This window comes from Scyliorhinus canicula, chromosome 18 (assembly GCF_902713615.1).
Source record: "Scyliorhinus canicula chromosome 18, sScyCan1.1, whole genome shotgun sequence".
Taxonomy (NCBI): Eukaryota; Metazoa; Chordata; class Chondrichthyes; order Carcharhiniformes; family Scyliorhinidae; genus Scyliorhinus; species Scyliorhinus canicula.
The window spans coordinates 84855535-84872358 of NC_052163.1; the positions used below are offsets into that span (position 1 = coordinate 84855535).

General features: G+C 44.9%; 1 protein-coding gene across 3 annotated transcripts in view; it reads left to right on the forward strand.

The window, feature by feature from the left end:
• The window catches only part of LOC119953226 (cysteine dioxygenase type 1-like), a 93556-nt gene that overhangs the window by 61396 nt on the left and 15336 nt on the right, over nt 1-16824 (forward strand). The window contains exons 2-3 of one of the 3 annotated variants that reach the window (XM_038777257.1): nt 4612-4645; nt 8747-8824. In XM_038777257.1, coding sequence (XP_038633185.1) covers nt 4612-4645; nt 8747-8824 — 112 coding nt within the window. Of the gene's footprint in view, nt 1-4526; nt 4646-8746; nt 8825-16824 lie in introns of those variants that run through there. The other 2 variants (XM_038777255.1, XM_038777256.1) reach the window with 2 other exon arrangements.

The following is a 16824-nucleotide window of genomic DNA, read 5'->3' on the forward strand; positions in this document are numbered from 1 at the left end:
AGTTTTCTCCCACAAGTCCCAAAACATGTGCTATTAGGTAATTTGGACATCTGAATTCTCCCTTATGTGTACGTGAACAGGCATCGGAAGGTGGCGACTCGAGGCTATTCACAGTAACTTCATTGCAGTGTTAATGTAAGCCTACTCGTGAACACTAGCATGGTGGTTAGCATAAATGCTTCACAGCTCCAGGGTCCCAGTTCGGTTCCCGGCTGGGTCACTGTCTGTGCAGAGTCTGCACGTCCTCCCCGTGTGTGCGTGGGTTTCCTCCGGGTGCTCCGGTTTCCTCCCACAATCCAAAGATGTGCGGGTTAGGTGGATTGGCCATGCTAAATTGCCCGTAGTGTCCTAAAAAGTAAGGTTTTGGGGGGGGGGGGTTGTTGTTGGGTTACGGGTATAGGGTGGGTACGTGGGTTTGAGTAGGGTGATCATTGCTCGGCACAACATCGAGGGCCGAAGGGCCTGTGCTGTTCTGTGCTGTTCTATGTTCTATGTAATAAAGATTCTTATTATTTTTTTTAATATAAATTTAGTGTACCCAATTCATTGTTTCCCAATTAAGGGGCAATTTAGCGTGGCCAATTCATCTACACTGCACATCTTTTGGGTTGTGGAGGCAAACCCCACGCAAACACTGGGAGAATGTACAAACTCCACACGGACAGTGACCCAGAGCCGGGATCGAATCTGGGACCTTAGCGCCATGAGGCAGCAATACTAACCACTGCGCCACCGTGCTGTCCCAATAAAGATTATTATTAGGGATTCCTGCAAAACCAGCTCTAAATGGCTGTAACCCCCCCCACTAACCAGATCCTGTTCTTTGAACCCAGCAGGGCCAATGCCTCAAAGACAGTTTGAAGCTCTCGTTAAATGCAGGAGCACCTGAAACGTTCAGAATGGCAACAACCTGTCCATCAAACTGCAACATGGGTGGTGCAGTGGTTGGCACTGTTGTCTCTCAGTGCCAAGGACCCGGGTTCAACCCTGGCCCTGGGTCACTGTCCGTGTGGAGTTTGCACATTCTCTCCCTGTCTGCATGAGTCTCGCCCCCACAACCCAAAGATGTGCAGGGTGGGTGGATTGACCACGCTAAATTGCCCCTTAATAGGGGGTGGGGAACAAATTGAGTACTTAAATTAGAAAAGAAAAACTGCATCACACTGATTTTAAATAATGGGTCAAAGTGGAAGCAAATCTTGCGTTCCAGGTCCCACTAGCTCATGGTGTGTCCTGTCCAATTGTGCCCAAAGATCTGTGAATCTCAGCCTGTTCAGACGCATGAAGACCCATGGCAGAAACCGGTGTCTGTGGATGGACATCATCAGCAAATCTAAGGATAGCCAACAACAAGGGGCAGATAAATAACTGGACCCTTTCCACCACCATAACTTTGCTAGAAGTTCAGCAGAAAGCTTGCTTAGGGATTCGTTATGGTAGTAGATCAAGAGAAGCTTCAAGAAATCAAGTAGCTTTTCAGTGCAAGTAGAAGACTCAAACTGTCTACAGGAGATTATTTAGCGAGAAGAGATGTGCGAGGCAATTCTCTTGTCACTTTGTGTCTGGCACAAATCCCGCTATGCTGGGAGATGCCTGAAAAGGGATTTGCACCGGGTGCCAAATGGTTTCTGATGCTCCAGGCCCCCTCCATCTGGCATGAACCAGATTAGCTTATTAAAATTTTCAGGGTCTGTTAAAAGCTGGAATCTCCCGTGCAGGTGGAACCAGCTCAAATCACTACTGGTCTCCACAAATGGAGACCAGACAAGGTGGCCATGTCGAGAGGCTTGGAGGCCATTGTAACCTCCGGGTGGTCGTAAACATAGCATTGCCCTCTCGCAACCTGGCAGTGCAAAGGGGGGGGGGGGCATTTGGCAATTCCATAGCAGGGTATCGCTCACCTGCGGGTGGGGGGGGGTGAGGCGAGAGAGGTGTGGAGCGTTAGTCTGAGAGTGGGCATCCTTTGAAGCCAGACATGCCTGCATCTTCAGGTCTCGCACACGTTTATCTTAATCATAATCTTTATTATTATTATTGTCCTAAGTAGGCTTGTATTAACACTGCAATGAAGTTGCTGTGTAAAGCCCCTGGACACCACACTCCGGCGCCTGTTCGGGTACACGGAGGGAGAATCCAGAATGTCGAATTTGCCTATCAGCACGTAATTTGGAACTTGTGGGAGGAAACCGGAGCACGCGGAGGAAACCCACGTAGATACTGGGAGACTGCGCAGACTCAGCACAGACAGTGACCCAAGCTGGCAATGTAATGTGGGACCCTGGCGCTGTGAAGCAACAGTGCTAACCACTGCTACCGTGCTGCCCATTCGGGGTGCAATTCACTCCAAGCTCCCCCAAAAAATTGTGTGGGTGGATTGAGATCCACCTCATTTCCTGCTGGAGACCACACTTCGAAAATTGGGAGAATTGCACCCATGAACTCATTTGATTAGGCAAAATTAAAGCTGCATTGAATTTTGTTTCCTTATTTGACTCTCTGAAAGTGTGTATTTGTTCAGTTGAATCGAGGTTGAGCCCAGTGCCATGGTACCTGCAGAACAGGACTCTGAATTTGAATTTGTGCCCAAGTGATTTGCATTTGTTGCCAAGAACATCCTAACTGAACCTTGACTTTGTCCAATAGTGTAAAACAGGTTATAAAGAGTAGGCAGCTTACTTTATATCCCTGTCTATTTTTGTTTCCAGAGAGGAAATAAAAATCAGGAGGTGTAAAACCTCCTGATTCACTGTTTTACACTATCTCCAGGTCCAGATTTACCCCATTACAATGTTCCACCCAATGTGTCGAGGACTGTGGCTGTGCAACAATGCAGGACACATTGCGCAGTCCCAGGATCTCCCTTTTAAAGATGTGCAGGTCGTGAAATCTTAGAGACTGCACAGAGCAACAAACAGGCTGTGCACAACAGAACAGAATTGGAGGCAGCATTGCTGCCCTATGCAATATCTGTTCATTAATAATATAACATTGTCTTGGCTGGTATTAACAAGCATGTTAACTTATCTTTCATTTACCTTTTCATGTATTAAGAAACTGGACAGAGTAGCAGAGCGCCAGGAAAGACCCCGCTATCCAACGACACTCTGTTTTATTTTTGGTCCTCAGTGGAGAACTCCCCACCAAGGCCGCACTTGGGCATAGCCGCACTTAGCATAATCTCTGCTGTGCTCTGAGCTCCTCGATGCAGGAAGAGATCAGGCCACCATTTTAAAATGTATCTCGACCCCCTCCCCGATTCCTCTGGCGTGGGCAAAAAACAAAAAAATCAGCTGTGATTATTGTCACACAGAGCCCAATAGAGCTCTGCGTTTAAAAGTTGAGCACGCCGTGCCAAATATCTGGTTAATTATAAACAAAATGTTATTAAGATTAACAATGCAAGGACACAGATGATGAAAATTACTTGGTGACCAATGTGTCGGGCCTCAAAAAACATTTGTTTTGGCTGATTTATTGCTTTTCTTCTCCAAAAAAAAATTGGACATTTGCTAATCTCTCCTTATCAGTGAATATTGACCTTCCATTTCTTCTATCTTGTTTACAAAGCACATTAACGACATCGGAGTGGAAAACAGGATAGCAAATATTTCTCTTGCCGTGTTGGGAGAGGGAAAATTTCCTCATCACATCCTAGCTATCAACCCATTCTTTTTGAAGTCTCTTAATGTACAAACTGACTCTTTTTCCCGACCATGGCTTGCAATGGAATGGGATTGGCCTTCAACCCATGAATTTTTTGAAGCCTTCAGAGGGCTAAGCCATCTTTCATCAGGGGTGAGTGACTTTCATTGTACCCAGGGAAGGTGGAATGACCAGAAACCCCAGGATCGCCTCAGAATAATTCTAGCCACATTCGAAAGCTGTCTGCAGGTAGTGATGGTGGAGTGCACTATATCCAACATATTGCATGTGGGAGTGGAAACGACATAGATCTGGGTTCTGTACACTTAACTGCCCCTCAAATTACCAGGAATTTCAGCACCTGAAGATGTCTTTTCCGAAGGACGGAACAATAAAGAATTTGCATCTAGCATGATGCTTCCACAAAACATACCTTCCTCTCCTGTCGGGGACCATTCCCATATCCTAGATCTGCTACTGTGCTTGGGAGTCTGACTAGACTCTGAATCTAGATCTGGAGTCTCCAATTCGTCTGAGTACTGATCATGCATGTATTTTTTTTGTTGTAAATGTTGCCAAAAACTCTGCTACAGGTCATGAAAACCTCTTCATTCTTGGTGACCTCACAAACAAAGCCCTTTATTTTACTTGCCAGTACATTCCATTCTCGTGGCTGTTTGTTGTGTTGTGAAAGGTTCATGATGGATAAAGTCAGCAAAACAGACTGCGTAGAAATGACTCGTACAAAAACCACAAATCACTTTCTCGCTCTCCATTCCCCTCTCCCCACAACCAGCTTGCATCGTCATGTTCAAATCGCCACCTGCTGTGGCCAAATTAGCCCTCTTGCTGCACTGTCATCTGACTTTCAGCAGGGCCATTTATGGCAACTCGGGATCATGGACAGATTGTGGCCAAACTACAGCTGCCTTTTTACACTGCTGACCAAACATGTAACCTTTTTTTCAGGCATTCTACCTGTTGCTCGAGTAGTGGATGGAAGGTAGGTGGTGTGAAAATTCTCTGCTTATGTGCCCTCCCATTTGTGTTTGATCGGTGGATATGGGCAGACCAGTGGCAATTTACATTTGCGCCACACGTGCCAGGCAATGGCCATCTCCTACAAGTGAGGATCTAACCACTGCTCTTTGACATTCAATGGCTTACCATCGTTGAAACCCCCACAATCAACATCCTGGGGGGTTACCATTGATCAGAAGATTAACTGGTCTAGCCATATTAATACTGTGGCTACCAAAGCAGGCCAAAGGCTAGGAATCCTACGGTGAGTAACTCGCCACCTGACCCCCCCCCCCCCAAAAAAAATAAAATAAATCTCTTCACCATATGCAAGGCACAAGTCATAAGTGTAATGGAATAATCTCCACTAACCTGGTTGAGTGCAGCTCCAACAACACTTGAAGCTCCAGGATAAAGCAGCCTGCTTGATTGCTCCCCCTTCCACAAACATTCAAACTCTCCACCACCAATGGTACAAGATGCACTGCAGTAACTCGCCAAGGTTCCTCAGACTGCACCTTCCAAACTTACGACCGCTACCATCTAGAAGGGCAAGAGCAGTAGAAACATGGGGACCCCACTTGCCTCCAAGTAACTTGCTACCCTGACTTGGAAATATATCGCTGTTGCTTCACTGTCACTGAGGTAAAACCCTGGAGCTCCCTCCCTAACAGCAGGCAGGTTCAAGTGCTGATCAATAATTCAATACACCAGTTAGTAAGATACAAATCAAAACACATTTATTATATACCCAGTCAATCGCTACTCATGCATAAAATACTATTCACTAGGCTAACAGTAACACTAACAGGCCAATACTTAGCTTTGGAAAAGGGACCCACTAGGTCAGGGGAACAATTGGCCTCTCGTTCGATCCTGAGTCTGCAGGCTTCCAGCTGGTATGGACTAATGGTTAGAAGCACCTATCTCGTAGCTTGCGTTGACTGGACACTTGTTGGTGCAGCTGCTGGGCAAGTCTCTCCGAGTTGAGAGTCACGGTCAAGAGTTCCTACACCTCCAGGATGGCAGCGGTTCAAAAAGGCAACTCCCACCATCTTCTGAAGGGCAACTAGGGATGGGCAATAAATGCTGGCCTAACCAGCGACGCCCACATCCTGTAAATGAATTTTAAAAAATCATGATGAAATAAACCTGTGTTCAAAAATATCGTTCATGATGCTCATGGCTTTGGAGGAGATGACAGCTTTGGGGTGGACCTGCTTCACCACTTTTTGGATGTAGATGCTGTAACTCTCCTTCCTCATCTTTTTTTGCTGCCCTTCAATGGCATTTTATAAGGTTTTCATGGTGTCCTTCTCGGGAGCTGTTTCCTCCTCCTCAGGATTTTGGGAATTTATTCTGCTCTCTTCCTTCACGCCACCATTCCCATGTCAGGCCCCGATCCCCATGTCAGGCCAATCTATTTTAAATAAGAAAATCTAAGTACTGACTATCATGTGGAGTCTTGGAACCGCTCATCTTTATGTCCATTTACCTTTACGCAACAGTTTTGCATTCTGTTAGAGTTGGTATGATTCATTTAAATGGTAAACGTACCTTTTTGTTCCCTTTAAAACCTTTTAACACCCAAAATCTAATCTAATCCACTTCCCTCTAAGTGAATTGGAGTGACCAATTCAATACTGGATTTGTGTCTATCACTGTCGCTGGTATAAACATTATCAAAGTCACAAAACCAGACTCTGCACATAAATTTTAATAAGCACAAGGATATTATTTTATTTTAGTCTTTCGCACAGTGACTTCTGGGCAGATGGACAGTAAGGTGCAATAATTAAGTTTTTCTCACGAGGGTTATCATCATGTCACCAAGACTGGGAATTCCACACGCTGGGGAATATAATTCCATTCCATATCAGAATTATATATTGGGATCCAATTTGCTCTCCAGCTTACTCTAGCCTTGGCTTCATACACTGGCAACTCATGGGGTGGGACCCTATAGCACTCCAGGATCATCCTTTGAGTTGCCTGCAGGTCTATGCCAGGAGGAGCGTTGGCAGGATTCCTCAATCCAGGACTACGTAACATAGAAGTGGGACCTGCCCACACATGGGTTTCCGTCCATGATCATGATCTGGAAAACTTCAGAACCTGTGACATTTTAAATTGGGAGATTTCTCCAAGTATTTCTGCCAGTTTTTTTTTTTTGCTTCTTGAATTGTAGACAGCTTGCCTGCTCTCTTGGATATTCTCCTTGGCACCCCAGTGGATACCCAACAAGCTCCCAGACTGACATGGGCATCTGTTTGATTAGCCTAAATTCCTGGACCCCAGAAATCCCAGCAGGTTCAGGCCAGTATGTTGCTAAGTGTGCTTTACACTTAATTGCTCTGTTTTATAACCTTTGCTCTAGAGTCTCCAGGTATCTTTATGATACCACCATGAGGCTAATACTTAGTTTTGGAAAAGGGACCCACTAGGTCAGGGGAACAATTGGCCTCATTCGATCCTGAGTCTGCAGGCTTCCAGCTGGTATGGTCTAATGGTTAGGAGGAGTGCCTATCTCGTAGTGTGTGTTGACTGGACACTTACCTGTTGGTGCAGCTGCTAGGCAAGTCTCTCCGAGTTGAGAGTCACGGTCAAGAGTTCTTTGAGAGCTGCCAAGAAGAACAAATTGAACTTGGGGACTCTATTTTATAGTCCCCAGGGGCTTTGTGCCCTTTTGGGCGGACCCGTACCTGGTTCCAAGTGATTGGACTGAGTTCTGATCACTTGGATCGATTTCTCCAATACTGGAGTTGTTCCCTGATCGCTGGGTGGTTCCTAAGTGTCCGTTGGCCTTCCTTTGTCTTGGCTCCTGCTGGCACCGAGGAGTCTGGCTTGGCCTTGATTATCTTAACTGTTTCAATTGTTCCTGGGGATCGCTCATCAATATGTAGATGGTCGTCAGTTTCAGTGCTGTCTGGGTTCTGCAAGTTCTAATATACAGGAAACTTTGCACCTGCTTGTTTTTCTGTCCTTGGCTGAATTTCCCTGCATTCTTAGCAAATCTCCATTTTAAAGTCTGGAAGTGGCCAACCCAGGTGGCTACAAGTTACCTCCAGGTTCATTACAATTTTCCCTCTTCCACAGACCAGATTGTGGATGGTCAGGTCTCTGTTCTATCCAATAAGGGGAATTCAGACACTGACAAATTTGACCTGTGTAATCCTTAATTTCGGCAAATGTTTGGGTCAGATACATGTCCTTTGAAAAATATAATGGTTAAGACTACAAATGCAGGTCACTTGAGGGGTAGGGGGTGTAACTGAAAGTGCACCAGTAAAAGGGTGATGCTGTATATATTCTTTCCTGCTCTATCTATTCTGCTGTGGACCATTTGTCCACAAAACACCTTAGTTCCACAATGTTGCCTCAGGACCTGAACAGCAATACCCAGTTTGTGTCCACATGCTAGTTTACCTGTTTTTCTTAAAGTTCCTGCTTGGTAGTTGCATCAAATCATTTTATTTTGATCCAATGATTTTTCGGTGCTTATTTTGTGATGCCCTTGGATTTCATGACTGTACCCCATAAATTAGCTGTGTGTGTTGGCTGAAGGATTGTTATTAAGATCCCCATTGTGGTAATCTCAAATCCATCTGCTGGGACAGGAGCAAGGGCAGGCTCATAGGGTACATGCAGTGCAGGGTGTCTACTACAAATTTCAGCCTATCTTAAATATTTTTCCAGGGTTCAGTGGTGTCAGTCACTCTTCCCATAAGTATATTTAAGGACACCTGTACTTCACATTAACCCATTGTACCACACCTTGCTCAAGGACATGAAAAGTACTGAGATATAAGGGTAATTAAGCACTTTCAGCAGACTTGAATGGAAGTAGACATTACCCTACCTCCAACTCCCTTCCTGTCAATGAGGCTTCCCTTCAGGATTGTTGAATTTACCCTATGGGTCCCTTCCCTCTTGAACCTCAACAGCTATTAAGTACATAGTTGGAGTTGACCGTTTCATAAATATGAAATGGAGTCTGTGCTTTTTCTAAATTCTCACTTCATATTTCACTTCCTATTTCACTTCATATTCATCTGCATGCCATAATCTGATTGTATTTTTACAGATACACTCGCAACCTTGTGGACCATGGGAATGGGAAGTTTAACCTGATGATTCTGTGCTGGGGTGAAGGTCACGGCAGGTAAGAGAAACTACGAAGGAGAAACTCTCAAAGTCCAGTGACACATGCTGGGTATAATTCCACACGTGCCGGGCACCCTTGGCCCATATATACATTTTTCATGTGTGGTTGTTGGTGAGTTGAAGGACTCCGAGCCCAATACCATTTCCACTGAATAAATCACTGCGACTTCCTGCCCCTCATTTTTCCCACATGCCTCCTGCGCAAGAGGCAGGCCAACAATATTGCAACGAAGCTCTGCTGTCGAGATTGGTTGGGCCTCCACATCTTTGGCCTTCGTCAGGTCTGTTTGCCTTGTGATCTGCTTCTCCCTGTTAATATTGGGACATGGTCCCAACTTTGACTTTCTGCAAATGTGTTACAATGATGGTCCTAATATAATGTCTAGAAGGAACGTCTGTCCACCACACTTCTCTGTCACACTTGTGTCAAAGTAAATTTCTCTGTCAAACTTAAGAAAACTTGATGATGAAAGAACAATCATTTGGAATAAACCAAGTCCATCAAGCAACTAAAAATAGTCGAATTGTACCCAGAACAAGGAGCCGCAATATCGATAAGCCCTCACTGAACTCTCAAACTAATTTATTAAAAAAATGAAAGTTGGGGATCAGAACTACAGCCTTAAAACAATTATTTAACATCAACAGCAATCATATATTATCACAAACCTCTTTATCCTTTTATAATGAAGCAAGTATCTGACCTCTGGTAAGTAACTGAATGAGAACAATATCTGTGTATACTGTTGTATCTCTGCGACAGTTATTAAAAATGTATTCATTTCCTTATGAATTAGCTGCTGTATGACCCTCCACACGTTCCTGTCCTGCTGACCCCATTCCGTCGTCTTATCCCATCCCTTGTATTTACGATCTTCCCCTGTACTCAGCAAAGGACTCTGATTCATCCCCATCCACCCTTGCTGCAATGAATTTCAGGCTGAGCACGATGCTGAACTCTTTTTCTGTTGTCTCCGTGTTACTTCTTTGGGCAGTGTACTCCTTCCCAACCCTGGACAGCCTGCTTCTACCTCCTTCCCAAAATCCACAAACAGGACTGCCCTGTAGACCCATCGATTAAGCCTGTCCCTGCCCCACGGAGCTTATTTCTTCCTATCCTGACTCCCTTTGTCCAGTCTCTTCCCACCTACATTCATGATTCCTCTGATGCTTGCATAACATCAACAATTCCCTGGCCCTAACCAGCCTCCTCGTCACCATGGATATCCAATTCCTCCTCATCTGCATTCCCCACCAGGATGGCCCGAGGGCTCTCTGCTTCTTCCTTGGAGATCCAAACAATCCTGTCCACCACCACTTCTCCATCTGGCTGAACATGTTCTGTCATGCAACAATTTCTCCTTTAACTTGTCTCGCCTCCTGCAAATAAGAGTGTGACTATGGGTCCCAATATGTCTATCTTTTCGTGGGTTATGTGGAACTCCTTGTTTCAGTCATGCTTGGGCCTGCTTTTGCAACTCCTTTTTCTGTTACATCAAAAACTGTATTGGTGCCGCCTTGTGCTCGTGTTTGGACCTGAAAATATTTATCTTTTTTTTGCTTCCAGTATCCACCCTTCTCTCTCCTCCCATGTGAGCGATCCGTCTCCAACGCTTCCCTTTGTTGACCTCTGTCTCCATTTCCGGTGATAGACTGACCACCAATATTCATTAAAATCCCACTGACTACCTCAACTCCAACTCCTCACCCTGCTGTCTGTGAGGACTCCATTCCAGCCCAGTTTCTCTGCCTCTGCCGCATGTGTCCTGATGATGTCACATTTGAAAATCGTGCTTCTGATATGTCTGCCTTTTTAAAATTCCTTAACTGAGACCTCCCCTCTCCCCTGGTGGTTGATTGGGTACTCTACTCTGCACCTCCTCCCAGAACCATGATGGGGGCCCTCTTGTTCTCTCTTTCCACCCCATCCTCAGCATTCAAAGGGTCATCCTCTGCCACTTCCACCAACTGCAGCCTGATGCCACCACAAAATACATCTTCTGTCACCATTGGCCCCCTCCCCCACCCTGGTCAATATTCTGTAGTGACTGCTTCCTCCATGATAGCCTGGTCCACTCCTCCATCACTCTCAACTTCCCATCCCCTTTCCACAGCATTCACTGCTCCCAATACGGTCTCCTTTACATTGGGGGAGGCTACACACAGACTGGGTGATCACTTTTCAGAACACCTTCACTGCCACAAGCATGACCCCAAACTTCCTGTTGATTGTTATTTTAACTCAGCACCTTACTCCCATGTCCACATGTCCATTCTTGGCCTGCTGCAATGCTCCAGTAAAGTCCAGCGCAAACTTGAGGAGCAGCATCTCCTTTTCCGATTAGGCACATTACAGCCCTCTGAACAGTGGCCTTTCTCTTCCATCTTTATCCAGATCCCACTCATCATTGTTCCACCGCCTCTTGTATATAATTACATTTTCCTCTCTTTGGTTCTGAAGAAGGGTCATACCAAACTCATAGAAGCCATACAGTGCAGAAAGAGGCCATTCAGCCCATTTGAGTCTGCATCGACCCTCTGAAAGAGTACCCTATCTAGGCCCACTCTCCCGCCCTATCTCCTTAACTCCACCTAATCTTTAGACATTACGGAACAATTTGGCATGGCTAATCCACCTAACCGGCGCACCTGGAAGAAACCCACACAGAGACTGGAAAACGTGAAACTCCAAACAGGTTGGAATCGGACCAGTGTCCCTGGTGCTTTGAGGCAGCAGTGCTAACGACTGCCACCCTTCAAAACGATAACTCTGTCTTGAACAGGCAGCCAAGACATCGGTGCCACCTGCCCCAACAGCTCTGGAAGCACCCTATGGATGCTGCCAGATCTGCTAGGTTTTTCCAACTTCTCTGTTTTTGTTTTGGGATTCCAGCATGTGCAGTATTTTGCATTTTGTTTCTTGTGGGTTAGCCTCCCAATTAATAATTTATTAACATGGAGGGTAAAATTGAGTCCAATAATAAAACAGCACTTAATCAACTACACTCCACCATCAACAACCAAGAAACAAAACACTCTGAAGCACTGACAATCATGGCTGGAGACTTCAACCAGGCCAACCTCCAGGAGGGTTCTACCCAAACTCGATCAAATATCTCCTGCCCCACCAGAGGTGCAAACACCCTGGACACGCTGCTACACGAGCAAAGAAGACAACACGGGTGTTCACTAATTGGAAACCCTGGTTTAACCGAAGGGTTCATTCCCTGTTGACGTCTCGGACAAAGGCGTTCAAGTCTAATGACCCTAATCTATATATAAGAAATCTAGGTATGACATACGTAAGCCCATCAGGGACGCCAAAAACAATACCGGACCAAACTAGAGTCCCAGACCAACGACACAAACCCACAATGCCTATGGCAGGGCTTACATGAGATCGCAAGCAAGGCCAGGTGAAATCTCTGGGGCTGGAGCATCCCTCCCTGACGAAATGAACAAGTTCTATGCCTGCTCTGAACAGACAGCCAAGACATCCGTGCCACCTGCCCCAACAGGCCCGGACACACCCGTACCTATTATCACAGCGTCAGAGGTAAGAGCTGCCTTCTTGAAAGTGAACCTGCGGAAAGCGACAGGCCCCAACGGAGTCCCTGGGCGAACACTCCGATCCTGTGCAGACCAGCTGGCGAGTGTATTCGCAAACAGGGGCTGTTTTAGCTCACAGGGCTAATCGCTGGCTTTGAAAGCAGACCAAAGCAAGCCAGCAGCACGGTTCGATTCCCGTAACAGCCTCCCCGAACAGGCGCCGGAATGTGGCGACTAGGGGCTTTTCACAGTAACTTCATTTGAAGCCTACTCGTGACAATAAGCGATTTTCATTTTCAGATATCTTCAACACCTCATTTCTCTGCTCCAAGGTTCATTCCTCATTCAAGAAGAGCACCATAATACCAGTATCGAAGAAGAACATAGTAGCCTGCCTCAACGACCCCCAACCAGTGGTCCTGAAGTCTTATTATTTATTTATTTTTTTAAAATTGAATGTACCCAATTCATTTTTTCCAAATTAAGGGGCAATTTAGCATAGCCAATCCACCTACCCTGCACATCTTTGGGTTGTGGGGTCAAACCCAATGCAAACACGGGCCGAATGTTCAAACTCCACATGGACAGTGACCCAGAGCTGGGATCGAACCTGGGACCTTGGCACCGTGAGGAGGCAGTGCTAACCACTGCACCACGGTGCTGCCCCTCAACACCATCATCCTGACAAGACTAATAACCAAACTCTGCAACCTTGGATTTGATCCCTCCCTGTGCAGCTGGATCCTTGACTTCCTCACCAACAGACTGCAATCTGTCAGGATAGGTAACAGCACCTCCTCCACAATAGTCCTCAACACCGGAGCCCGCAAGGATGTGTGCTCAGTCCTCTACTGTACTCCCTATACATACACAACTGTGTGGCAAGATGTAACTTCAGTTCGATCTATAAGTTTGTGGATGATATGACCGTGGTGGGTCGTATCTCAAACAATGGAATGGAGTACAGATAGATCACTTAGTTGCATGGTGTGGCGGAAACAACCTCTCTCTAAATGTTGGTAAGACCAAGGAAATGATAATAGACTTCAGGAAGCATAGCACAACACCCCCCCCCCCCCCCCCCCCAAAGGTCTACATCAATGGCTCCAAAGTGGAGATGGTCGATAACTTTAAGTTCGTGGGGATCACCATCACCAACAGTCTGTCCTAGTCCACTCCCATTGATACAGTCAAGAAAGCCCAACAACGTCTCTGCTTCCTAAGGAAGCTAAAGAAATTCGACATATCTGCATTGACTCTCTCAAACTTCTACAGATATGCCATAGAGAGCATCCTGTCCGGCTGCATCAGAGCTTGGTATGGCAATTTCTCGGCCCAAGAAGGCAAGAAACTGCAGTGTGGTGAACTCGGCCCAACCCATCACACAAGCTTGCCATCCTCCTATTGATTCTGTCTATAACCTCCCGCTGCATCAGGAAAGCGGATAGCATTGTCAGAAAACCCAGGCTTTGCCCTCTTCCAGACCCTTCCATCAGGCAGAAGTCTGAAGCCCTGCACATCCGAAGTACGGAAAAATTTCTTCCCCACAGCTACTAGACTCCTCAACAGCTCTCCCTCTGACTGATCTGTTCCCTGCAAGAACACTATTCATGACTCCCTATGCTGCTCTTGCTCATGTATTTGCTTTGTTTGGCCCTTGTTCCACACTGTAACCAATCACTGTGTCACTGTACTCTTGTTTTTTTTTTTGTCTACTGTGTATGTTCCCTTGGCTGCAGAAAAATACTTTTCACTGCACTTCGCTACCTGTGACAATCATTACCACTGTGGATCTTCTGTGTTAACAATATTACTGTAACACCAGCATTGTCTAGAAAGAGATGACTGATATTTTTACAGTGGGAAGTCACATGCTCAATTATAAGTGAAGAAGACGATACAAGGGCAATGTCTAATCTAATTAGAACAATTGGGTGATTGATTGATTCCCATTATAGAAATTAACTTGGTTTATATGAACCCAGAGGACGAAATGAAACTCTGAAGCCAACCTGATAAGTTAACCATTGTTGCTTGTTTTCAAAGGCGAATTGGACCCGAGTTCATAACTGTTGTGCAATAGTAGTCAAAACATCAGTCAAGCGATTAAATAAATTCTGCATTTCTCCTGAAACATCCTGACTTGGGTCCAACCAACTTTGGCCGAACAAAACCTTTTTCCCCCTTTTTTAAAAAATTAACTTTTTCCCCCTTTTTAATGATCAGTTGTTTCCATCATGTCATGGAAATCTTTTAATGTCATATGTATTTTGATTTGCATTGTTCTTGGAACACCGCTAAACCTTAAGCCTATAAGACTGCACAAAGTCTTTTTTTGTTAACAATCATCAAGCTCAATCATGTCTGACAATTATTTGAAATATTAACAGATTTCATCATATTGTGTGATGATTGCCCTTCACCATCATCAACCCTTCCCTTCTCCAAATGTTCATCCTTTTCACTAACTGAACGAGGACGTAGGCTGTTTATATGAGGTAAAAGAATCCGAGATGCTGGTAAAAAAGATTGATAGTGAGAAGATGGGAAAATGAGGATGAATGATAAAATGTTTTTTTTAAGAGGTCAGTTTTAAGCGATTTTCAGGGGTGAAATGTAGAAACTATAGGAGTGCATTCAGCTTCTCAAGCTTTTTCCATCGTTCAATTAAATTATGGCTGAATCTTAATTCTGCCACATACCTTCGTTCCATCACATTACCTATGCCTAATAAAAATCTATGTTAATCTCAGTTATGAAATTGCCAATTACTGCAGAGTGGACTTTGGAGCACATTCAAAGTTGGTTCAAATATATGTTTATACACAATTAGCTCTACTGTCATTCAACTAATTGAACTGAAAGGGAAAATGCTGGAAAATCTCAGCAAGTCTGGCAGCATCTGTAGGGAGAGAAAAGAGCTAACGTTTCGAGTCCGATGACTCTTTGTCAAAGCTTTTCCCCAACTAATTGAACTACTGGCATGGGCATGTTAATCACCTATACATGATTAATGGCCATAATATTTCTAAGGGGAGGTGGAAAGGATACAAGTGAGGCTTAAATCAACAACTTGACAAACCCAGGGATATGGAGGCCCTTCCATTTGTATCTTGTAGTCTGCCTTGCAACTGATCAAGTAAATACCTTCTTAGAATCGAGGCAAAATATCAAAAATGGACTTGCTTCTCCATTGACAATTATTGGAAGGTTCAATATTTCAATGACACATGCATTATTGAGAGAGAGAGAGAAGGGCATTTGTTTACAATGGCAACTCGTATTATCAATCATGGAGTGGGTGGTTCAAGGACAGTGCATTCTACTTGGAATTCCATTATCGAAAATCACGTGTTTTATATGATTGTTGTGAGAGAAGTAGACCCACAAAGCAGACTAACTGTGAGCTAAGCAGGTGAGTCAGTTGACCCTGGTTTCTTTGTTTACCATCTGAAAAGCAAAACAGTATCTGAATTTGTTGACATCTATTCTACAGCCATTGTCATGGTACAAAGCTAACTGAAGCATCTGTCAAATACAGGGATACATTTACCCATTTCTAAATTCAATTGGATGTCCTGAAACATGGTGACCTGTGTCCATCTAACTTTTGTGAGGAATCAAACTTTTTCCTTCCTCTCTTCAGTTTCCAGTGCATAACTTTGGCACACCAACATTATAATGTACGATGTTCTGACCTCCATTTTAGTACCAATTCCCAGGATAAAGTAAACGGATGCTTCCATAAAATCCATACAATGCAGAAGGAGGCCATTGAGTCTGCACTGATCTTCCGAAGGAGCACACTACCTATTCCACTGCCCACTTCCCATAACGCAGTGCATTGATCATGGCCAATCCACCTAACCTGCATATCTTTGGACTGTGGGAGGAAACCAGAGCACCCGGAGGAAATCCACGCAGACACAGGGAAAACGTGCAAACACCACACAGATAGTCACCCAAGGCTAGAATCAAATCCAGATCTCTGGTGCTGTGAGGCAGCAGTGCTAACCACTGTGCCACCCAGTGTTGTGCCCTTCACAATGTATTGTATCCTGAACGGTTTATATTCCCTGAATTTTAGCCCTTCTGTCCAGGAGACTCAGTTTTCTTCCAGGCAATTACCGGTAGATGTAGGTGTATAAATTAATCAAAATTCAAAATCCCTCAAAAAAATAAAAAAAATGGTTGACTTGCATGCCGATTTATGAGAGTGTAATCTGGGGCAGCACGGTGGCACCAAGGACCCGGGTTCGATCCAGACCCGGGTCACTCTCCATGTGCAGTTTGCACATTCTCCCTGTGTTTGCATGGGTCTCCCACAATCCAGATGTGCAGGGTAGGTGGATTGGCCACGCTAAATTGCCCCTTAATTGGAAAAAATAATTGGGTACCTTTTTTGTGGTTTATGGTAATTTTTAGAAAGTCCTAATCATTGCCTATCTA